At 45.2% G+C, this 25,061-nt stretch overlaps 1 protein-coding gene across 3 annotated transcripts in view; it reads left to right on the plus strand.

The window, feature by feature from the left end:
• The first annotated feature begins 5,280 nt into the window (after positions 1-5,280).
• PARP11 (poly(ADP-ribose) polymerase family member 11) overlaps positions 5,281-25,061 on the plus strand; it is a 38,447-nt gene continuing 18,666 nt past the window's right edge. The window contains exons 1-2 of one of the 3 annotated variants that reach the window (XM_042247636.2): positions 5,281-5,685; positions 24,237-24,435. In XM_042247636.2, the coding sequence (XP_042103570.1) occupies positions 24,292-24,435 (144 nt within the window). In that variant the 5' untranslated portion in view covers positions 5,281-5,685; positions 24,237-24,291. The remainder of the gene's footprint in view (positions 5,686-24,236; positions 24,436-25,061) is intronic. The other 2 variants (XM_015094981.4, XM_015094982.4) reach the window with 2 other exon arrangements.

The raw sequence follows: 25,061 nt of genomic DNA on the forward strand, positions 1-25,061 counted from the left end.
TTCAGCTCACCAATCACTTGGTTCTCTATTCTCTTTCTGTTGTCTTAGGGGACATTGATTTTTTTTCCACCATGAATTGACCTTGCCACTCTTTTCCTTCCTCCGCATGTATTCTCCATCTGATTATTTTCTTTCCTTCCAGAGATAAGATGGATCTCCTCTGCTCCTCCCCACCCTCACCTCTCCTTGCCCCTTGGGCCTTTCCTCTGCTCTCTAGGCATTCTGAGATCTAATCCATTCAACCAGGAAAGCTGTGACAAACCTAGACAGCATATTAAAAAGCAGAGACATTACTTTGCCAACAAAGGTCTGTCTAGTCAAAGCTGTGGTTTTTCCAGTAGTCATGTATGGATGTGAGAGTGGGACCATAAAGAAAGCCTGAGTGCTGAAGAATGGATGCTTTTGAACTGTGGTGTCAGAGAAGATTCCTGAGAGACCCTTGGATGATAAGGAGACCAAACCAGTCAATCCTAAGGAAATCAGTCGTGACTATTCATTAGAAGGACTGATGCTGAAGGTCAAACTCCAACTTTGACCACCTGATTCGAAGAGCTGATTCATTGGAACAAGAGTCTGATGCTGGGAAAGACTGAAGGCAGGAGGAGAAGGGGATGACAGAGGGTGAGATGGTTGGATGGCATCACCGACTGGATGGATATGAATTTGAGCAAGCTCAGGGAGTTGGTGATGGACAGGGGAGCCTGGTGTGCTGCAGTCCACAGAGTCACAAAGAGTCGGACATGACTGAACGACTGAACTGAGCTGAATCCACTCAACCAGGTGGGAGGGAGGATTCTGTCCCTCAGGATCCCTGGGCTGGGTTTAGGGTGGTTTAAGACATCTCTTGGGCTGCAGTCCATGGGGTCACTAAGGGTCAGACACGACTGAGTGACTTCACTTTCACTTTTCACTTTCATGTGTTGGAGAAGGAAATGGCAACCCACTCCAGTGTTCTTACCTGGAGAATCCCAGGGACGGGGGAGCCTGGGGGCCTCCTGTCTATGGGGTGGCACAGAGTCGGACACGACTGAAGCGACTTAGCAGCAGCAGCAGCAGCAAGACATCTCCACCCAGAACACAAGAAAGATAAATGAAAACGTCTTCTCTTTGTCTGGCTTTCCTGAGAAAGCTAGTGACTGTCCATGGTCAGGATGCCTAGTTTCTACGGCTGTGGCATTTAGCCCCAGACAATGATGCAATGGGAAGCCGTTCCAGCCTCAGGCTGCGTCACAGAGAGTAAGCTCTTGGAAGACTATGAGAGGCTGAACACATGTCTGGACCATCCCTGGAGACAGTTACAGAAAAATGCATGATGATGTTTCCTGTGAGAACATTCTAGAAAGTCCCAGATCCATTCCATTTCCTCAGAAACATAAGAGGAGTGTTATTATTAATTAGGAGCCCAAATACCCAAGGGGCTCGCGCAGGTAATTTGGACGAGAATAAGAGATACTTGTCTGGTGACTCAGGTAAACCAAGAGTCCATTCCTAGTCCAAAGTGGAGGGTATTGCCAGTTGTTGCACAGGAAGATGCTGTGTAAGGGGAGCTTGAGAGACCTATTATTTAATGTGAAATTTTCCAGGTTTTAAAACGGTGGCCATTTATCAAAACTTTTAAAATACTTTGTGTGCTAAAGCCTCTTAGCTCTCAGTTTGAGACCCTGTGACTTAATGTGACCCTGTGACTCATTTCTCACGCTTGCTCTCTAATGGCGGTTATAAGTCCAGAATAATAAGAAAAAAGATGATTGAGAAACTTTGTACTGTTCTTTCCAGTTTATGAAATGTGTTCTCTTCACATTTGGGACACAGCAGTATATTTTAAAAACATATCCATCTGAGGTTGGACAGCATCACTGACTCGCTGGATATGAGTTTGAGCGAGCTCCAGGAGTTGGTGATGGACAGGGAGGCCCGGCTACAGTCCATGGGGTCGCAAAGGGCCGGACATGACTGAGGGACCAAACTGAACTGAACCTGAGCTCTATGCATCTCACTCTCCAGCTGCCAGGCCAGGCAACCCCAAGGTTTCACAGAAATGAAACCCCACAAAAGGCCCTAACCTTTCCAGTTAAACTTTCATTGTGAAAATCCATTCTGTCTTAGGGAAGTGCTAGTTCCTAAATTACTTACTACTGTTCACTTTGCAAAACTTGTTAAAGACAATTGCCATAAGCCAGTAACAATTTCATAATTATAGATAAATTTTATTCCTAAATAGAAGATGAAAAAATTGAACCCAGCAATTTATTCAAAGAATAATGAATATATGACTAAGGAAAGTTTATTTCAAGAAGGTGAGGATGGGTTGAACATTAGAAAATCTGTTGATTCTTGTGTTATGACTTCCCTGATAGCTGAGACAGCAAAGAATCTGTGCCTACAGTGCAGGAGATCCAGATTTGATCCCTGGGTTGGGAAGAGCCCCTGGAGAAGGAAATGGCAACCCTCTCCAGTATTCTTGCCAGGAAAAGTCCCAGGACAGAGAAGCCTGGGGGCTACAGCCCATGGGGTCCCAAAGAGTCAGATAAGACTGAATGACTAAGCACATTCATATCTGGGTTGAATAAAATTTGAAAACTGTGGGAATTATGAATTAAAATTTTGCTTGGGCCAACATGAGGACTGCAGCCCAGGAGACATTCTTTTCGGATGGCTCTGAGAAACTGCCCCAAGGAGGCAAGAGGAGGAGTCAGGATATATAGGAGTTTTGCAACAAAGGGCAGGTAGTCATTTGGGAACACCAAAAGATTACTGTTAATGAAAGAAACCAGATATGTCAAGTTAAGGAATTTAGCACTTTTCTTTGCATGGGAAGATTCAAGAGTCTGGATGCACTGAAATCATTCCTTTGATCTGCAGCTCAGCTTTCTGGGGTAAGTATCCTGTATTTTCACGTCCTGAGTTCCCTCAGGGCTCATCAGCTCGCCCTCCATGGTGACTGCAATTGTTGGTGACTGTGACATCCTTTGTTAACTGATGTGGCAGGACATATTCCATTTCTCCTAGTGTAGTTCATTATATTCAGGAGTCAGAATAGACAAGGAACAGTGATAGAGCTCAATAGACAGTTGGTAAATTTAGTATCTTTCCCAATTAAACGCTTATAATAAATAAGGAACAGAAAGATGACGTGTGTGTGCTCACTCATGTCCGTCTCTTTATGACTCTCTGGATGATAGCTTGTCTGCCTCTCTGTCCGTGGGATTTTTCAGGCAAGACTACTGGAATGGGTTGCCATTTTCTCTTCCAGGGGATCTTTCCCACCCAGGGATCAAACCCACATCTTTTGTTGTCTTCTGCATCAGCAGAGAGATTCTTTACCCCTAAGCCATCGGGGAAGTCGTTAAAGATTATAGTGTTCTAGCACCAGCTAGGGGCAAACGCTTGTCATCCCGAGTTAAAGACTGAATGCCCTTTTTCTTGGCCAATGCAAGAGCAAGAGTGAAAACTGCATTATTTGTAGGTGACATGATTGTTAAAATAGAACTTTCAGAGACATCAGTTGATAAGCTATTAAAACTATAAGACATTTTCAGTGGGGTAGTACACAAGATAAATACATACAGCATTCCATAGCTTGTATGTATGTTACAGACATTTACATTTGAAATATCCATTGATTGATATTTAAGTCGTCTTCAAGTTTTTACTATTCCAAAAAATGTAGCAATGAACATTCTTGTACAGACCATTTCTGTACATTTATTCATTTACCTCCTTGAAATTAGCTCCTAGAAATGGCATTGTTCAATAAAAGATTATGGAAATTTCATATTGCCAAGCTATGGGGCAGGGATCTTTATTTAACCTTTTTTTTTTCCACTTTATTTTTTGTCAAGTGGCTAACCAGTGTCCCAGTATTACTTACTAAATAATCCATTCTTTCCTCACCACTTTGTAATCGATTTACTATACATATTGGATTGAAGGATATCTGTATATCCTATATTTCATAGTAAGTGAAAAAAGTCAGATTCTCAATCTGTAGGTATTCTTGGACAAATAAAAAACTGTAATCTGTGGAGTTATATAAAAGCTCAGAAGTATCTTTTTTTTTTTTTAAGTTTTTTTCCTTTTTTTTTTTTTTTTGACGTGGACCATTTTTAAAGTCTTTGCTGAATTGTTACAATAGTGCTTCCGCTGTTTACACTTTAGTTTTCTGGAGGAGGGGCTCGTAGCTCCCTGACAAAGGCTAAGCATAGGAAGGTGAATCCTTAACCACCTGACTGCCAAGGAAATCCCTCAAAAGGACCTTAAATTGTTTCCTTATAGTACTTCTTTGCCTAGAAAATCCTTCCCCTCTTGTAGCTCATTTTACCTAGGTAACTTCAATAGGAGGGCATCCTATTTAAGTCTTAGCTTAAATTTCTTGGTGGGTGTGGGGTAGGGGGGCTCGACATAGTGGGTAGGCAGACACGTTGTCCTAGGTAAGCATTCTTTCAAAGAATCCTGTACTTGCCATACTACCTACAAACCATCCTGCACGTTCTTACTTATCTAAATTATACCTTATTGTTTCTCTGGACCCCAAGCTCTATGAGGGCTGCATACGGGTCAGTCTTACTCACTCTGGAGCCTAGCACAGTGCCTGGCAAAGAACCTTCACTAACTGAGCACTTACTGTTTGCCAAATACCGCGCTAGGTGCTTTTAACAACCTCACTACACCCTTGCTAAGTCACTTCAGTCGTGTCCGACTCTGGGCGACCCCATAGACGGCAGCCCGCCAGGCTCCCCCGTCCCTGGGACTCTCCAGGCAAGAACAGTGGAGTGGGTTGCCATTTCCTTCTCCAATGCGTGAAAGTGAAAAGTGAAAGTGAAGTCGCTCAGTCGCGTCCGACTGGGTGACCCCATGGACTGCAGCCTACCAGGCTCCTCCATCCATGGGATTTTCTAGGCAAGAGTACTGGAGTGGCTTGCCATTGCCTTCTCCGCACTACACCCTTAGATACTATTATCACCTCAGTTCTGAGCGTGAGGAATCCGAGTCTGAGCGTGAAAGCTTGTCCTGGGGGCTATTAATTCCCAGGCCTGTCTACCTCTTGGTCACTACGCGGTGATCAATAAATATAAGAGGGAGAACAGCCAGCGAGGCTTGACGTTCTCTCACAGTGGACGCTACACTGCAGCTGCAGCCCTGGAAGGGCGCTTCGACTGAAAGCCCTTAAACAACCCCAGGACCACTTAGACTCTCGCAGGCCCCGCCCACCCCGCGCCGAGGGCGGAAGGGAGCGTCAGGGGCGGGGCGGGCTTCCGGGGACGGGGCGGGGCCGGCGGTGGTTGGCCGGCTGCAGCCGGAAGTCGGGAGGTTTGGGGTCCGAAGACGCCGGCCTGTAACAGGGGAAAAGGAGGCCTACGAGAAGGTTGCCTCTCCATCCCTTGGCTCCCGGGGACCCTCGGGAAAAACCGAGTGCCCCGACCCTGCGGCCGGCCCCTTCCCCTAGGCTCTCTCCGCTCGATTTCGCCACCGCTATGTGGGAAGCGAATCCGGTGAGTAGCCGGGAGGGATGGGGCGGACCGATGGGCGGGGTTGACGGGAGAGGGCGGGCGGAGTTCCCGGGAACTGCGTCCCCCACACCCCGCACCTCTCCTGGCCCAGCCGGCCGGCTGTTGAGTTCCGAGAACGCGGAGGCCCCGGGTTCGGCGGCTCCGGCAGCGCCTTGCGAACAGTGGAGAAGGCTCGGTGGGTCCCCAGCGCTGGGCAGGCTGTCTGTTCCGTCCCAGTGATTGATTTGGACTCGCTGTGGTTTCTCTGCCCCCCGTCACGCCACACCGTCGTTTTAGACTGCGTTTTGCTGTCTGGCTGGCGTTTCCTGGGCCTCGAATCTGTGAGTCTTCGTTAGGCTCAGATGTACTTGCCAGCCCCCCACCTCACCCCTCTCCAAAGCGAAGGGGCTTTCCCCCCGGACTCTCCCCTGAATGGGCCTAAGGGGAACCGCAGGGGCGCCGTTCCCCTTTCTGATGGACAGCCTGCGGAAACTGGGGTGGGAGGGGTGGAGAGGCGAACGTATGTTCTTAGATTTTTTTTTTTCCTCCCCCGGATGGACAGAAGTGGTGACCTGGAGCGTTTCCGTTGCAAGTCTTTTTCCCTCCGGTATTCTCATTGTGTCTACATATATTTTTGTTTATTTTGCTTTTGGACCTTAATATGCAGCTTTCAAAGAGAGGAGTCCGTTTGCCATCTCCTGTTAGAGGCGAAGTCGCCTGGTAACACAAATATACTCTGTTTACACCTTTGAGTTAACTGGAAAATGGCAGAATCATGTATCAGCGAATTGTTGGCCAAAATATGTGCAGCTACCCCGTCTACTGAGAGAAATTCCTAAATCTACTTTAATAACCTCGTTTCCATCAATACTACATCTTCCCCATCCCTGGAATATATTTCCAGGTAAATAAGAGAGTTATCAGTAAATTCCCATCTGTTTTTCCCCAGCAGAAACTAGTCTGTTGCTCTGGATTTTTTCGCTGCATGTTGTGGTTCCATCCCAGACCTTCGTGTAATGATGGTCATCATTTAAGACCTTTTTTTTTTTTTTTTTTGCTCAGACATAGAATCCTCTAATATAAGGCCACATCAGAGGAAAGTAATTGCTGGGTTTTGATTTTAGCAAAAATAATTGCAGATTGTGAGAATGTATTCTGCTTATATATTCACTTTCGCTGTCATCAGTCAGTTTCATATATTATTATTATATGTGTGTTTGTGTGTATATCCAAGTTTTTATTGGCTGTCCTCTTTCTGGTTTCTCCCTAACACATCTTTACTCATCTAAGTACATGTCTTGCTCAGAGTCACATGTCTTAAATCCTTCATTATGTTGTAAGCTCCACAGGGGCAGAGATTTTTGTCTGTTTTGTTTCCTGTGGCATCCAAAGACTAGGGAAGAGAGCCTGGCATATAGTGGGTGCTCAGTAAATGCCTGTTGAATTCACAAAGGCCATTGTATCAACACTGGGAAGACTCCTTTGCTCCATTTTTTTTCTCCTTCTCCATCACTTACAGATCAGAATTCACTGTTGGGTCACTGGTGTGTTTGTGAGGGTTATAGAGGCGCTAGTGAATATCTCCTGTATTTAGTTTGTTTTGTCATTATCTCACTTCTTTGGAAGGAATGCTTGGTTTTCTCTGAAATCACCCTAGCAATTTTGCTTGATTTCAGTAGAGCAGACTGACTTTTGTTAATTGTGATGAACTTTCCACCTACAAACCCACATTCTTCTTCTGACCCTTGTGATGCCACTCTAACATGTCTTAATGCTCCTGTGTTTTCTTACTGATACTGTTTTTCTTCCTCTGAGCATGTGAATACTGTCAATAAGGAAAGTTTGTGAAGTGGAAGTCGCTCAGTCATGTCCAACTCTTTGCGACCCCATGGACTACATAGTCCATGGAATTTTCCAGGCCAGAATACTGGAGTGGGTAGCTTTTCCCTTCTCCAGGAGATCTGCCCAACCCAGGGACTGAACCCAGGTCTATTTTGTATAAATACAGTCAGCATCCTGCATTTGGTTTTCCTCTGGCAATTTGTTAGTTTCTTTTAATAGAAGAAGCATCTGGATTGTCTGTCCAGCTGTGCTCCTGGAGTAAAAATTAATTTTAATGTTTTTCTAAACCAAACACAATTGGGAAGATGAAAAAAAATGCATCCTAAAGATGAATATTTGGGGGGGCTCCAAAATCAGTGCAGATGGTGGTTGCAGCCATGAAATTAAAAGACGCTTACTCCTTGGAAGAAAAGTTATGACCAATCTAGACAGCATATTGTAAAGCAGAAACATTACTTTGCCAACAAAGGTCCGTCTAGTCAAGGCTGTGGTTTTTCCTGTGGTCATGTATGGATGTGAGTTGGGCTGTGAAGAAAGCTGAGTGCCGAAGAATTGATGCTTTTGAACTATGGTGTTGGAGAAGACTCTTGAGAGTCTGTTGGACTGCAAAGAGATCCAGCCAGTCCATTCTGAAGGAGATCAACCCTGGGATTTCTTTGGAGGCAATGATGCTGAAGCTGAAACTCCAGTACTTTGGCCACCTCACGTGAAGAGTTGACTCATTGGAAAAGACTCTGATGCTGGGAGGGATTGGGGGCAGGAGGAGAAGGGGACGACCGAGGATGAGATGGCTGGATGGCATCACTGACTCGATGGACGTGAGTCTGAGTGAACTCTGGGAGTTGGTGATGGATGGGGAGGTGTGGCATGCTGCGATTCATGGGGTCGCAAAGAGTCAGAAACGACTGAGCGACTGAACTGAACTGAAAGATAAATACTGATGACTCTGTTACCCACCAGTGTGAATTACTGTTTACTATTTCTTTCCATTGAACGGTATAATAAATTCTACTTTGTGGAGGAAGGCATAGTGAACTGTTTTAATTGAAGACGTCTGCTAGTTTCTCCCTGTATTGTTTTGGTAGTATCCATGACTCTGATATGCCACCTGTTATCTGCAAATATATCTCCTCTGGCAAATACACCTCCTGTGTGATACTGTATTCTACTTGCAAGTGTTTTGGGGAGATACTGCGCTGACTCTGGCTGTGGTAATACTAGAAGCAGCCGCCCCCTTCCACCTGGAACATCCCCCAGACATGTTTGGAGTGTGGAAAATCACCATGAACTTGCAGCATTTCCTTGGGTGGGGGGAAACCCCACACAAGAAAACCAAGGAGCTATAAATAAACTTTATCTCAGCACACAGTTTTATTTTCCTTTTTCAAGACAGTCATGAGGTTGGTGGTGATTCTCTTCAAGTCTTTTACCAGCCAGGCACCGACCGAGGCAGACCCGGTTGACAGGCGGCTGGCTCTCAGTTCCAGTGGGGGTTCCTGGCAGTTCTCCACCCACTGGGGGAGGCAGCCCTTGGCCAGTGTCCCCCAGTTTAGGAAAACGGCAAGATCTGCAGAAAGGACTTGGAAGGGGCACCATCACTGCCTTGATTCTGCATGCCCTGATCTTGCCCTGCCTTTTGCTCTCTCTGCCGTTGTCTACCCCTCTTTGCTGAAAGTAGATTGTCAACATTATGACAACCCACTCCAGTACTCTTGCCTGGGAAATCCCATGGATGGAGGAACCTGGTAGGCTACAGTCCATGGGGTTGCAAAGAATCGGACACGACTGAGTGACTTCACTTTCACTTTTACATGGGAGGGAGTTCCAGCTTCTCTCTGATGACAGAAAGTGAAAAGTGACAAACGTCTCTTAAGATAACAAATCATCTCTTGCAGCAACAGGGCCTTAGTTCATAAAGAGTGATAAACTCTTGAGAAATTCCTTGTCCCTTGTTAGCTCGGACGGTGAGAACAGTCTAGTGACATAGCGGAGGGAGGAGGAGATGACTCTCCAAGATCAGGCAGGTGGGGAAGCCACGGAACCGTTAGCACCCGTGTCCTCGCTACCAAGCCTCCTTTTCCTCTATTGTTTTATAATCACAGCTGAGCTGCTTCCAGACCTCTCCTTTCTCTGTCCAGCGTCTTGAGAGAATAGTCTTACACTTTTGGTCATTCTTACTCAAACCTCAGCTCCGCCAGCCCCGCCTCTGCCCCAGCACCTGGCTTGCTGGGAGGTCACCGAGAGCTTAAGAATCACACAACGCCCACCTGCACACCTGACCCTCTTCTGTCTTTCTGCAACATTAATGCCACTGGAAGTATTTCTCACAACTTCCTCTCTTTTTTTTTGGAATTTTCTGGGACTGTACTTCTTTGGATTTCTTTTCCTTCCTGTGATTAATCCTTGAATCCTTATCCTGGCTTAGCTGCACTGCCTTCTTCTGCCCTGAAATGTTCCACCTTCCCCTTGTTCTTGTCTCAGCGTGTCTTTCTGAACTCCTAGGGTTCATATCACTCTGATGGCCATGCCTGCCCAATGTACACCATTAGCCCTAATCCCCTCTCTGAACTGGGGGATGGACAGAGCTACCAATTGTCTGTCCAAGAGTTCACAGGTAGTATGTCTAAACCCAGCTCCCTGAGCCATCGAGTCATGATTTGACCCCATCAACAAACATGAGATAAACACCTGCTTACTCCAGACACTAGGAAGGGACCAGTGCAAACCTGGACCACATCAGAGCCTGTCCTCAAGGGCTGGAGGTATAGTTTGAATGGGGCCAGTGTTGCCAGAGGGTATCTGGGGGACTGGGTAGGTTTAGTGAAGTAACTTAAGAGTTTGAGCTAGGTGTCCAAGTCCCAAGATGTGGTCTCATGGAAAGGACAGAGGAAGCAAAATAGCTGAAGCCCACGAAAGCAAGAGAGACTGACCCGTACAGCTTCAGTGGAGGAGTGACATGGAAGAAGAGCATGGCTGGTGGGTCAAGTCTAGGTGAGGACATTGCAAGAGAATGAGTGTGGAGGGCTGTAGGGGGCGGCAGCTGACATCTGTGGCTGTGTGTGTGGAGTAGGCAGTGCCTTTCATAGACGTACCCTTGGGCTGGAGAGGGGATGGAGGTAGGGTGGGTTCCTCGCAGGGAAAATTTAGACAGTGTAGTGTCTATGCAGACGTTCTCAAGATCAGCATCCACTTGGGGTTTGGTAGCAGCAACTGACAGCTGCTTCCAGACTTCTCTCCTTTCTCTGTCCAGCGTCTTGAGAATAGTCTTACACTTCTTGTCATTCTTACTCAAACTTCAGCTCCCCCAGCCCTTCCTCTGCCCTAGCACCTGACTTGCTGGGAGGTCACGGAGAACTTTGGCATTGTCTTGGCATTCTCTATAATTGTTCTGGCAGTGGGTTTAGCTGAGCTTAGAGAGGCGTGTGATGTGTGTGGTGTTTGGTGGCTGGGGGCAACACTGACTAGTTTTAAGGGGTACTTCTGTGAGGTGGGGCCTTGTAAATTACTGTCCTTTTGTTTATTGATGAGACAAAGGCTCAACCTTAGGTGCACTTTCTGAATATAGGCAGCCCAGTTTTCAACACAGAGCTTTCTGGCCCCAGAACAGGTGCTCTTCCCATTCCAACTTGGGATGTAGGATTTAGAGTGAGTAGAAAAGACGCTGTGGGGAGGGCTGCAGGGAACCAGAGCTAAAGGAAGGGCTCCTGAACTGCAGAAAACCCTTGTGATGACATCTCTGGGGATTCAGGACTTTTCTAGTGATGCCGCCCATGAGCAGGAGGGGAAAGACAACGCGGCCCTCCTGGGATGGGCACTGCGGGCGCCGCACAGGGCTTGGGGTGAGTCTGATGTCACGGCAGATCACAGAGTTGGGGACAAAGCTGGGGGTGTGTGTTCGTGGTTGAGGCCTGAAGGGATGGCGTGGGGTGGTTCACCGAGGGATTCCCACCTGGCCTGGTGCTCACGCAGGGTGTTGAGGCCTTTGGCACGTGCAGCTTCCCCTCCCAGAGTTAGACTTGCTTTGGAAATAAGGTCTGAGGTCGCTCGCTCATTTATTTAGCATTTACTACAAGCCAGTGAGTTCTCAGGCCCAGAGGTCACGGTGGTGAGCAGCCCAGCAGGCCTGGCCCTTGTGAGTGTGCGGTCTGTGCAGCGAGGCAGACATTACACCGATAACTGCACCGTAGCGTTCAGCTCCAACCGTAGTAGAAGCTCTGGAAGAAGAGGCACAGCGGGATGTGTAAGAGGAGGAGCCAGTGCTGGACGCAGAGATCCGGTCAGGCCACCCAGTGAGAGCTCCTTCTGCAGAGATCTGAGGGACTGAGCAAGGGTTAGCCAGGGACAGTCATCCTGGGAAGGGAAGAGGGCTGCTCAGACAGCAGAAATGCCCCGAGTGAAGGCCCCGAGGCAGGAAGGAGCTTGAGAGAGAAGCCGTCTGTGGCTGGAACGCCGGGAACCAGGAGTCCGGCCAGTAGGTCATTAGGAATAGGCCACGTGTGGATTTGTGGCACCTGTTTAGGATTTGACCTTTACCCTTGGAGGAGGGGTTTTACAAAGATCATTCTGGCTGCTGTGGGGAAAATGAGTTCTGTGTTAAGAGAGTGTGCGAGGCGGAGTGATGGGCTGCCAAAGATCTCCACATCCTGGTCACCAGAAAGTGTGACTCTTGTCAGGTCACAGAGCAAAGGGGAGTTAAGATTGCCAGTCAGCTGACTAACAGTGGGGAGTGTGTCTTGAATTGTACAGGTGTACCCAGTGTCATCGTCACTGGGTCCTTAAAAGCAGAAGATGGCGATAGGAGTGAGTCAGGGAGCGTGAGGCTGGAGGCAGAGTCGCAGATGTGCGTTGTTGCTGACTGGAGGTGGACTAAGGGAGCCATAAGCAAGCAGTGCGATTGGCTTTTAGAAGCTGGAAAAGCGGAGGAAATTGAGCCCCCCGACAGCCTCCAGATAGGAACCAAGCCCACCTTAATTTTAGCCTGTGAGGCCCACATCAGACCGCAACAGATCTGTGAGATGAGAAAGTGTGTTCTTTTAAGCCACTGAGTTGGTAGTGGTTTGTTCTGGCAGCGACTGGAACTTCCATGGACGGACGTCTGAAGGACCATGGGGAGGCACTTAGGGAGCTGTAGTGTGTGGTCCAGGGTTGAGGAGAGCAGGGTGGATCAACCCAGGTCAACCCAGTTGCCAAGTTGACACACTTATAGTATCAGATAACTGTAGGATTCAACCAGCCAGGATGTTTAGAAGATGGGAGCAAGTGGATTCTTGGACTGCTTCAGTCTCTGGAAAGTATCTGTTCCTGTTCTCTTGTGACACTGGTTGTGTTCTTTATATATTCACAATACTAAGGTCAGTCTTACTCTCCGATGAGTCAGGAAAACCATCAGATTCTTGGAAGAAATCAGAGCCTAGCAATTGAGACATTTCCAGCATAGTTTGGTGACTTTGTGAAATCTGGTATTGTATTCTCAGCATTAAAATTTGGGGTAAGAAAAGCTTTAGGGATATTTTGGCCTTGTAGTAGTAGGTTGCCATTATTTATGATGCTGACTGCTCAGCATCACTTGCTTAGGCCTCTGGAAATCAAGCATGACCATAGGCTTAATCCGTATCACGAAGAAGTGTTTTTAATCTCATCCCTACCTTCAGCAGCTCTTGTCAGCACTCTTATCCTTGGCAGCCGGTAAGTCGGGTGGGAAGAGGACTCTTACAGACACTGCCATTTCTTCCTTCAGCATCTGAAAGCACGTGCTCTGAGGTGGCAGGATTTGCTGGTATTAGGTTTTCACTTTTTCCTTCCGCAGCCAGTTACAGTCGGGAGGCGCATCGCTGCCTTCTGAGTGTCCCAGATGTTTAAGCATCATTTAGGAACCCAGCAGCACATCTCCTTGCTGTTTGTATAGCTTGAGCTCTTTTAGTTGTGAATAGATTGCACCTTTTCCTGCCCACGTCACAGCCCACAAAAGTATCACTGCCTGAATGAAAGCCAACTTCACTTGTACCATGAGTTCCCACCAGTAAACAGCACAGAAGGCTGTCGAGTTTCCCTACCCTGTTACATACTACATGTACTTCAAGAATGGATTTGTATTTTCTCTCTAATAGTCTGTTCAATTTTAAAACTAAATACATGTTGAAACACTCAAGTGATAACAATCACTCTGCTGTATCATTTGCCATTGATAAGATGTGACTTCCAACAGAGTAATTTAATAAAGAAATTTTGTCAGTAGCTTATTTTTCTGGGGGGGAGGGCACAGCAGTTAAATTGGGCATTAAATTTGGAATGACAGGTTCTCAGCAATATCAAGACTTTTACTCATTTTAGCTAGGTAATGCCTGTTTAGCCTGAGTTCCTCTGTATCCTTATCAACAAAGCAGATTGGTTTGGGCTCTGTTTGAAAATTGTGTGGAAGTTTATTTGTTTTTACACCATTATATTTGCTGAACACCAGCTTATATGAGCTGATTAACACAGACTGAACATAGGCATTATGGTAAGAAAATAAAGGATTTTTGTGAAAATCATTATTTTAATCTTATATTTCAACTTTGCAAACTGCATGTGAACAAATTTCTTCCTTTACCTTTTTTTCTCTGAATATGCCCTTGAACTACTTCCTAATTCTTAAGGACCATGTTTTAAAGACGCTAAGGAAGACAAAAAGGGACCAGGACCAAGCACCAGGAACCTGTGAAGTTATAGCCTGAATAGATGTAAAGTTGCGAACGGTTGAGGATCATGACCAGAAATCTGAGATGATATGGAGAGTGTGATTCAACGAAAACTGAGAAAACAGTAATTTAGATTAACGGGTAAAATGTCACTGAGAGATTAAATAAGATAAGGTCTGATAAAGGTGCACAGGACTGAGCACAGCTCAGTGGAGGTCCTGGCAAGCGCCTGTGTGCATGCGCGTGTCTGTCTGTGACAGTGGTAGGAGGTGCTGGGCCAGAAGCTGGAAAACCTAAGTTAGAGTAGCTTGTAGCATGCCTGGAAAGGGAACCAATAAGCACAGTGTGTGTAGACACACAGTTATAGTTAGTAAGCCTCCACGGGAGATGAGGCGGAATCCCCAAAGCACTCAACTGAAAAGAAGATTGAAAAAAAAGATGAAAAGGGGACAAAGACCAGGGGATAAGTAAAAAGCAAATAGCAAGATGATAAACCTAACCAATCAATAATAATAAATAATACGCCAAACATCCCAGTTAGAAGGCAGATTGCCAGATTGGATTAAAAAGCAAAACCCAACTCTAAATTGTCTACAGGTAACACACATGGGAAATGAAGACCCAAGTAGGATAAAACTAAATGGAAAGAGATACACAGTGCTAACTCTAGTTGAGACAAAGAGCGGTATATTAATACTATAGTAGGTCTCAGTGATAATGGTATTATTAGTTACAAAGAATGCCATATCCTAATGATAAAGAAGTCAGTTCATCAGAAAACCTTAAACATTTATACACCCAATAACAGTATCAAGATACAGGGAACAAAACTAATAAAACTGTAAGGGGAAATAGACAAATCCCAGTTGGAGATTTTAATACTCCTGTCTCAATAATTGATGGAATAAGTAGTTAGGAATGAGCAAAGGGTATAGAAGACTTGAACAACAGAATCAACATCAGCTTCACATAATCAATGTTTATAGACCATTAATTACATCCAACAACTGCTCAATACACATTTCTCTTTTAACTACACAGAGAATATTTAGCAACATAGATCATATTTCTGGGCCATGAAAGGAGTCTAAATACATTTAAAAGAATTTGGGTCATAGGTATACTCTCTGAGTGAAATGGAATTAAATTAGAATTCAGTAAACAAAAGATCTGTAAAATCCACGAGTATTGGTAAGTAAATAGTAACCTTACAAAACCCATTGATTAAAGAAATAAGGAAAAATAGAACATGAAAACCTATCAAATTTGTGGTATGCTGCTAAGCATTACTCAGGGCAAGTTATAGATATATATATGTAAAGTCACATATATATATAAAGTCACAAATCAGTGACCCCAGCTTCCTCCTCAAGAAATGAGAAAAAGAAGAGCAAATTAAACTAAAGCAGGAAGAAAGATAAAGTTTAGAGTGAAAATCACGAAAATGAAACAACAGAGAAAATGAAACCAGAAGAAAAAATAGGAAAAGGGAATACGGACTACCAATATTGAGAATGAGACCGACAATACCACTACATATTCTACAAATGTGAAAGGATAGTAAGGGGGTGTTATGAACAACTGAATGTCAATTAGTGTGATGACTGAGATAAAATTGACATGTTCTAAGACACAAATTACCAAAGCACCCTCAAGAAATAAATCACACAAATAGCCCAATATTTACTAAAGAATTTAAATTTGTAGAAGAAACTTACCCACAAAGAAAAGTGCAGGCGTAGTTGCTTGCCAGTGATTTTTATAAACATTTAAGAAAGAAAGAATACCAATTTTGCTTAGACTTTCAGAAAATTGAAGTTAAGGTAATGCTTCACCACTCATTCTATGAAACTGTCACCATGCCAATACCAAAACCAGTCAAAGACGCTATAAGACAACTACAGATCAACATCCCTAATGAATGTGGATGCAAACATTCTAAATAAAATTTTAGCAAATCAGACCTAATAATATATAAGGTTAATGCATCATTACCAAGTGGTGTTTATCCCCCAAATTCAAGGTTTGTTTAATATCTGAATAGCAATCAGTATGTGTTAGTCACTCAGTCATGTCTGACTCTTTGTGACCCCATGGACTGTGGCCCACCATGTGCACTTCTGTGCATGGGATTCTTCAGGGAGAATATTGGAGTGGGTAGCCATTCTCTTCAAGGGATCTTCCTGACCCAGGGATCAAATCGAGGTCTCCTGCATTGCAGGCAGATTCTTTACAATCTTAGCCATCAGGGAAGCCCAGCAATCAGTATAACTCATCTGCAAATACCCTAAAATAAAAAACCATATGATTTATTTCAATGCATGCAGAAAACGCATTTGACAAAATCCAGTATTTCTTCCTGATAAAAGGTCTAAGCTGCCTAGGACCAGAAGAAAACATGCTCAGCCTAAGAAGGGGTATACAGTTCAGTTCAGTCGCTCAGTCATGTCCGACTCTTTGCGATCCCATGAATTGCAGCACGCCAGGCCTCCCTGTCCATCACCAATTCCTGGAGTTCACTCAGACTCAGGTCCATCGAGTCAGTGATGCCATCCAGCCATCTCATCCTCGGTCATCCCCTTCTCCGCCTGCCCCCAATCCCTCCCAGCATCAGAGTCTTTTCCAATGAGTCAACTCTTCGCATGAGGTGGCCAAAGTACTGGAGTTTCAGCTTTAGCATCATTCCTTCCAAAGAAATCCCAGGGCTGATCTCCTTCAGAATGGACTGGTTGGATCTCCTTGAAGTCCAAGGGACTCTCAAGAGTCTTCTCCAACACCATAGTTCAAAAGCATCAATTCTTCGGCACTCAGCGTTCTTCATATTCCAACTGTCACATCCATACATGACCACAGGAAAAACCATAGCCTTGACTAGACGGACCTTAGTCGGGAAAATAATGTCTCTGCTTTTGAATATGCTATCTAGGTTGGTCATAACTTTTCTTCCAAGGAGTAAGCGTCTTTTAATTTCATGGCTGCAGTCACCATCTGCAGAGATTTTTGGAGCCCCAAAAAACAAAGTCTGACACTGTTTCCACTGTTTCCCCATCTATTTCCCATGAAGTGATGGGACCAGATGCCATGATCTTCATTTTCTGAATGTTGAGCTTTAAGCCAACTTTTTCACTCTCCTCTTTTCACTTTCGTCAAGAGGCTTTTTAGTTCCTCTTCACTTTCTGCCATAAGGGTGGTGTCATCTCCATATCTGAGGTTCTTGATATTTCTCCCGGCAATCTTGATTCCAGCTTGTGTTTCTTCCAGTCCAGCATTTCTCATGATGTACTCTGCATATAAGTTAAATAAGCAAGGTGACAATATACAGCCTTGAAGCACTCCTTTTCCTATTTGGAAACAGTCTGTTGTTCCATGTCCAGTTCTAACTGTTGCAGACCTGTATACAGATTTCTCAAGAGGCAGGTCAGGTGGTCTGGTATTCCCATCTCTCTCAGAATTTTCCACAGTTTATTGTGATCCACACAGTCAAAGGCTTAGGCATAGTCAATAAAACAGAAAAAGATGTTTTTCTGGAACTCTCTTGCTTTTTCCATGATCCAGCGTGGTTCCTCTGCCTTTGATCTGTGGTTCCTCTGCCTTTTCTAAAACCAGCTTGAACATCAGGAAGATCACGGTTCGCGTATTGTTGAAGCCTGGCTTGGAGAATTTTGAGCATTACTTTACTAGTGTGTGAGATGAGTGCAATTGTGTGGTAGTTTGAGCATTCTTTGGCATTGCCTTTCTTTGGGATTGGAATGAAAACGGACCTTTTCCAGTCCTGTGGCCACTGCTGAGTTTTCCAAATTTGCTGGCATATTGATTGCAGCACTTTGACAGCATCATCTTTCAGGATTTGAAATAGCTCCACTGGAATTCCATCACCTCCACTAGCTTTGTTGGTAGTGATGCTTTCTAAGGCCCACTTGACTTCACATTCCAGGATGTCTGACTCCAGGATGTCACTCCAGGATGAGTGATCACACCATGGTGATTATCCGGGTGGTGAAGATCTTTTTGTACAGTTCTTCTGTGTATTCTTGCCACCTCTTCTTAATATCTTCTGCTTCTGTTAGGTCCATACCATTTCTGTCCTTTATTGAGCCCATCTTGGCATGAAATGTTCCCTTGGTATCTCTAATTTTCTTGAAGAGATCTCTAATCTTTCCCATTCTGTTGTTTTCCTCTATTTCTTTGCATTGATCACTGAGGAAGGCTTTCTTATCTCTTCTTGCTATTCTTTGGAACTCTGCATTCAGATGCTTATATCTTTCCTTTTCTCCTTTGCTTTTTGCCTCTCTTCTCTCACAGCTATTTGTAAGGCCTCCCCAGACAGCCATTTTGCTTTTTTGCATATCTTTTCCATGCGGATGGTCTTGATCCCTGTCTCCTGTATAATGTCACGATCGTCATTCCATGGTTCATCAGGCACTCTGTCTATCAGATCTAGGCCCTTAAATCTATTTCTCACTTCCGCTGTATAATCATAAGGGATTTGATTTAGGTCATACCTGAATGGTCTAGCGGTTTTCCCTTCTTTCTTCAATTTAAGTCTGAATTTGGCAATAAGGAGTTCATGATCTGAACTCCCGGTCTTGTTTTTGCTGACTGTATAGAGCTTCTCCATCTTTGGCTGCAGAGAATATAATCAGTCTGATTTCGGTGTTGACCATCTGGTGATGTCCATGTGTAGAGTCTTCTCTTGTGTTGTGGGAAGAGTGTGTTTACTATGACCAGTGCATTCTCTTGGCAAAACTCTATTAATCTTTGCCCTGCTTCATTCCGCATTCCAAGGCCAAATTTGCCTGTTATTCCAGGTGTTTCTTGACTTCCTACTTTTGCATTCCAGTCCCCTATAATGAAAAGGACATCTTTTTGGGTGTTAGTTCTACAAGGTCTTGTAGGTCTTCATAGAACCGTTCAACTTCAGCTTCTTCACCGTTACTGGTTGGGGCATAGACTTGGATTATGGTGATATTGAATGGTTTGCCTTGGAAACAAACAGAGATCATTCTGTCGTTCACAGAGATTGCATCCAAGTACTGCATTTCAGACTCTTTGTTGACCATGATGGCTACTCCATTTCTTCTGAGGGATTCCTGCCCACAGTAGTAGATATAATGGTCATCTGAGTTAAATTCAGTCCATTTTAGTCCGCTGATTCCTAGAATGTCGACGTTCACTCTTGCCATCTCTTGTTTGACCACTTCCAATTTGCCTTGATTCATGGACCTGACATTCCAGGTTCCTATGCAATATTGCTCTTCACAGCATCAGACCTTGCTTCTATCACCAGTCACATCCACAGCTGGGTATTGTTTTTGCTTTGGCTCCATCCCTTCATTCTTTCTGGAGTTATTTCTCCACAGTAGCATATTGGGCACCTACTGACCTGGGGAGTTCCTCGTTCAGTATCCTATTATTTTGCCTTTTCATACTGTTCATGGGGTTCTCAAGGCAAGAATACTGAAGTGGCTTGCCATTCCCTTCTCCAGTGGACCACATTCTGTCAGGCCTCTCCACCATGACCCGCCCGTCTTGGGTTGCCCTGCAGGCATGGCTTGGTTTCATTGAGTTAGACAAGGCTGTGGTCTTAGTGGGACTTTGTGGTGGCTCAGACGGGTGGTCCTAGTGTGATTAGATTGACTAGTTTTCTGTGAGTATGGTTTCAGTGTGTCTGCCCTCTGATGCCCTCTTGCAACACCTACCATCTTACTTGGGTTTCTCTTACCTTGGGCGTGGGGTATCTCTTCACGGCTGCTCCAGCAAAGCACAGCCGCTGCTCCTTACCTTGGACGAAGGGTATCTCCTCACCGCTGCCCTTCCTGACCTTCAATGTGGGATAGCTCCTCTAGGCCCTCCTGTACAGAAAAGGTTAACTGAACAGGCCTGGGCTGCTCCAACTGCACATTCTCAAGAAAGAGCCTGTTTTCATGACTGTCCTTTCCTGAACTCCAAAGAACTAAACTCTTGGAATTGGTTATCCAATGAGTGTAATTGCATGCTTGCGATCTTCAGCCATGCTCTATCAGTGTCCAGATAGTTTATACCAGCAGTGTGATTCATGGTGAATTCTAACCTTCTGGAGGTCTGGAACTTTGGCAGCTGAGGTGGGTCACCCACACAGGTACTATATGCTTGTATGACCAATACCCAGTAGAACCCCTGGACACCTAGGCTCAGGTGAATGTCCCTGGTGGGCAGCACTTTGTTGCCCACATAGTTTCTGGGAGAATTAGGTGTCCTGTGTGACTCCAGTGGGAAGGGACACTTGAAAGCTTGAACATGGTTCCTCTGGACTTCACCCTGTCTGCTTTACCCATGGTGTTTTTTTCACTCTGTATACTTTTACTGTAATAAACTGTAGCCGTGAATCAACCAACTCTGAGTCCGGTGAATTCTCTCATGAGCCTGAGGTTGACCTTGGGGACCCCTGACCCAAGGGACATCTATGAAATAACCTGTATCTAATATCAAACTTGGTAGTCAAAGACTGAATGCTTTCCCACTAAGATCAGGAAAGAGGAAGTGATGCTTGCTGTTTATGCACCTTTATCCTAGAAATTATAACCAGTGCAGTAAGACAAGAAAAAGAAAGCACAGAAAAGAACAGACATCTGTATGCTAGGACAAAGAAGGAAAGCTTCAGTCTGTATGACGCCTGTATAGAAAATGTGATGAACTGTCCAGAAGTTTTCTACAAATAATAAGTGAGTTTACTAAGGTTGCCAAATATAGAAACCATATCCCCAAGTCAACATATCTCTACATACTAGCAACATTCAATCAGAAATTGAAATTTCAAATGCAGTTCCATTTACAGTAGTATCAAAAATGTGACATACCTAGGCATGAATCTTGCAGAAGTGATGTGTGGGATCTGTACACCAAAAACTATAAAATATTATTGAAAACAGTTAAAGAAGATATAAATATGAGGTATGTCAAGAGACATACCTCATTCACAGGTTGGAATACTAAATATTGTTGAGATGCCAGTTCTTTCGGGTAGCTCACTCACTATTCAATCCCAATCAAACATGAACGGACCTAGACTTGCCAAAGCAGTTCTGAGAAGGAAGAACAGATTTGGAGTGCTAACCAGACCACCTGACCTGCCTCTTGAGAAAGCTGTATGCAGGTCAGGAAGCAACAGTTAGAGCTGGACATGGGACAACAGACTGGTTCCAAATAGGAAAAGGAGGACATCAAGGCTGTATATTGTCACCGTGCTTATTTAACTTATATGCAGAGTACATCATGAGAAACGCTGGGCTGAAAGAAGCACAAGCTGGAGTCAAGATTGCCAGGAGAAATACAATAACCTCAGATATGCAGATGACACCACCCTTATGGCAGAAAGTGAAGAGGAACTAAAAAGCCTTGATGAAAGTGAAAGAGGAAAGTGAAAAAGTTGGCTTAAAGCTCAGCATTCAGAAAACGAAGATCATGGCATCTGGTCCCATCACTTCATGGGAAATAGATGGGAAACAGTGGACACAGTGTCGGACTTTGTTTTTTTTGGGCTCCAAAATCACTGCAGATGGTGATTGCAGCCATGTAATTAAAAGACGCTTACTCCTTTGAAGGAAAGTTATGACCAACCTAGATAGCATATTCAAAAGCAGAGACATTGCTTTGCCAACAAAAATCTGTCTAGTCAAGGCTATAGTTTTTCCAGTGGTCGTGTATGGATGCGAGAGTTGGAATATGAAGAAAGCTGAGCACCGAAGAATTGATGCTTTTGAACTGTGGTGTCGGAGAAGACTCTTGAGAGTCCCTTGGACTTAAAGGAGATCCAACTAGTCCATCCTAAAGGAGATCAGTCCTGGGTGTTCATTGGAAGAACTGATGTTGAAGCTGAAACTCCCAATACTTTAGACATCTGATGTGAAGAGCTGACTCATTTGAAAAGACCCTGATGCTGGGAAAGATTGAGGGCAGGAGAAGGGGAAGACAGAGGATGAGATGGTTGGATGGCATCACCAACTCAATGGACATGGGTTTGGGTGGACTCCAGGAGTTGGTGATGGACAGGGAGGCCTGGCCTGTTGTGGTTCATGGGGTCGTAAAGACACGACTGAGCAACTGAACTGAACTGACCTGAATGCTAAAGTGAAGTAAAGTGAAGTTGCTCAGTCATGTCCGACTCTTTACGACTCCGTGGACTGTAGCCTACCAGGCTCCTCCGTCCCTGGGATTCTCCAGGCAAGAATACTGGAGTGGGTTGCCATTTCCTTCTCCAGGAGATCTTCCCAACCCAGGGATCGAACCTGGGTCTCCCGTATTGCAGGTAGACGCTCTACCATCTGAGCCACTGAACTGAACGCTACCTGATTAAAAGATTCAGTATGAAACTGTGGCCTTCCTAAGTGGCACTAGTGGTAAAGAATCCACCTGCTAATGCAGGAGATGCCAGAGACGTGGATTCAATCCCTGGATCCGGAAGATCCCCTGGAGGAGGAAATTGCAAGCCAGTCCAGTATTCTTGCCTGGAGAATCCCATGGATAAAGGAGCCTGGCGGGCTACAGTTCAGAGAGTTGCACATGACTGAGCAAGCAACATGACATGAATCTCCACTCAAAACCATGTAGTCAAGAGAGAAAAAATGTTTATTAGAATAGAAGGTCTAGAAGTAGGCCCACAAACATACAGACAACTGATTTTTTTATAAAAGACTCAGCGGAAAAGGGCGGTTCACTCGGTGTTTTGTTAGAAGAACTGTTTAAGCCCCTTGTGCCAGTGAGGTTCCCCCTGTGCTGATGGATTGGTGTGCAGCCTTGGAGATGCCACGTCCGCCCCAGAACCTGCTCTGGCCACTCCTGGGTTGGTACAGCCGAGAGCTTGTGCACAGCCTTCCCAGTTACTTTTTGACTAGTCTGCCATTCTGCTTATATCAGAGCTTCTCCTTAATTTCATGAAAAGACTGCTATTTTTTTTTCAATAATGTTCTTAGGCATGAGGTTCTCTACTCTCTGTTCACGTAGAGCCAGCCCCCTCAGGCAGATACATGGATCTCTACATCCTAAGCAGGGGTGTACCTTTGCTCCCGTAAATAGAAGCCCAGTGTCACTGCACCTGGAGCTGGAGATGGGAGCCCATTCTTCCCAGAGTGCCACCTTTCTCTGAGTGGGCACTGGGTGAGAGGGGACAGCCCTTGGTCTTGACTTACTAAACCTCCTGCCGTGAATCCTTCACCCTGGGAGCAAACTAGGTGGAAGCAATCAGGGCCCTGTATTCACAGCACATTGGGTCTGGACAGGAGCTTCCACCAAGTGAGTGGGGACTGGGTAGAGGAAAGGAGATGAGTCCTTGGTGTTGTCTGCCCGAAACAGACCTTCTGCACGTGGGGCAGTCAGCCCCTTCCAGGGTGTCGTAGCCCCAGACTAGCAGCCGGGGAGAGAGGAAACCCATCTTCTTGTCTGCAACACAGAGCAGGGGGAGCGGGGCTGATGGAGCAGACCTCAGCTCAGAGGCCAGAGCCTCCCTTGCCTGCTCTGAGACTGCATAGATTTTCTTGAGCAAATACTTCTTTTGCCTTATGCTCTTAGGACAGTTTCCAGAGACTCAGTGTTGTTGTTCTTTTAAATAATGTCCACCAGTTAAAATGCAGTTTTGTCATTCCAAAAGTTCCACGCTGTTTCTAAGCTTTCGATGGCCAGTTTTGGACCTTCTTAGAATCAGGGGGGCTTCCCTGGTGGCTCAGTTGGTGAAGAATCTGCCTGCAGTGCAGGAGACCCAGGTTTGATCCCTGGGTTGGGAAGATTCCTTGGAGCAGGAAATGGCAACCCACTCTAGTATTCTTACCTGGATTATCCCATGGACAGAGGAGGCTGCGGTCCATGGGATCGCAAAGAGTCGGATGCAACTGAGCGACTAACAGTTCACACTTTGACACATATAAGAAACAAGGAGGTTTTCATTACCAAATATTATTTCCTCAAGGTGTTATGTTTATACTAACCAAGTAATTGATACTTATTTTAATAAACTCATCAGAGGGTTTTAGCCATCTGGAATGTCAGTTTTCTCCCACAGGCCAGGATTTTGACTTTAATCTTACCTTCCACCTAGCCTTTCAATTTGATGATCCAAACTGATTGCTCCCAGGCCCCATAAATATTCCCTTTGGAATAGCTAGCATTGTAGACAGGCTCTGCCAGCATACGCATTGCACTTGAAAATTTACAAAATGGTTTTTTCCACTTTACATTAACTTTTTTTTTTTCTCCTCAGCCTGATTTGCAGGAAGTATCATTGTCTGCCAGTTAACCAGAAGATCAAGCTGAGGATGGCATCCTGGCTGATCGAACCCATCTCACTGACATTTATTGACTGCCTCCTCCCTGGTGGACAGCTTGCGCACACTCCTTTCGTTGCCTATAAATGTATTATAACCTCGATACATTACTTCTGTGGTTACAGTATTTTAAAGGTATTCACTGAAGCTTGACTTAACTCTTTGAGCCTAATTATATACACTAGCCATTCCTTTGGAGGGTGAACTTGTTGAAAACCATACAAGTTAGTCTTATGAACTGAGTCTGTAGAAAGAAAGTCACAGCATCTGTGAAGCAAAGCGGTCACATTCACCTTTAGCCCCAGAGGTGAGAAGAGACAGGGGGCTGGCATCTTAGGGAAGAACCAACGCTCCAGAGGCCTCGGGTATTTCTAGGATCTTTGAACTGCCAGCTGTGTGATTCTAGACAATGTAATTATCTTTCCTCTATTTTGTCCCCCCCCAACATTAATTGGAGAGTAATGACTTCTTTTGTGCCTTGGGATGTGGAGGAAAAAATTAGTGTAAATTGACGAAGAATTTTATAAAATCTGAAGCTCTTTAGGGCAGTGGTACCAGCCTGTGGTATTGCCCTCTCTGTACAGGGATGATGAGACAAGTCTGTCCTGGGCGCCCCCTCTCTGGCCTGCTGACACACACACAGCTGCCTATGACGGGCCGCCGGGAAAGGACTGGTGAACACGCCCCTTCGTGACCTGGCTCACAGTGTGGTCCTGGGTTAGTGTGACGCGCTCTACAGCACACCGGTTGCATGTTTGCTG

Source organism: Ovis aries, chromosome 3, assembly GCF_016772045.2.
Source record: "Ovis aries strain OAR_USU_Benz2616 breed Rambouillet chromosome 3, ARS-UI_Ramb_v3.0, whole genome shotgun sequence".
Lineage (NCBI taxonomy): Eukaryota > Metazoa > Chordata > Mammalia > Artiodactyla > Bovidae > Ovis > Ovis aries.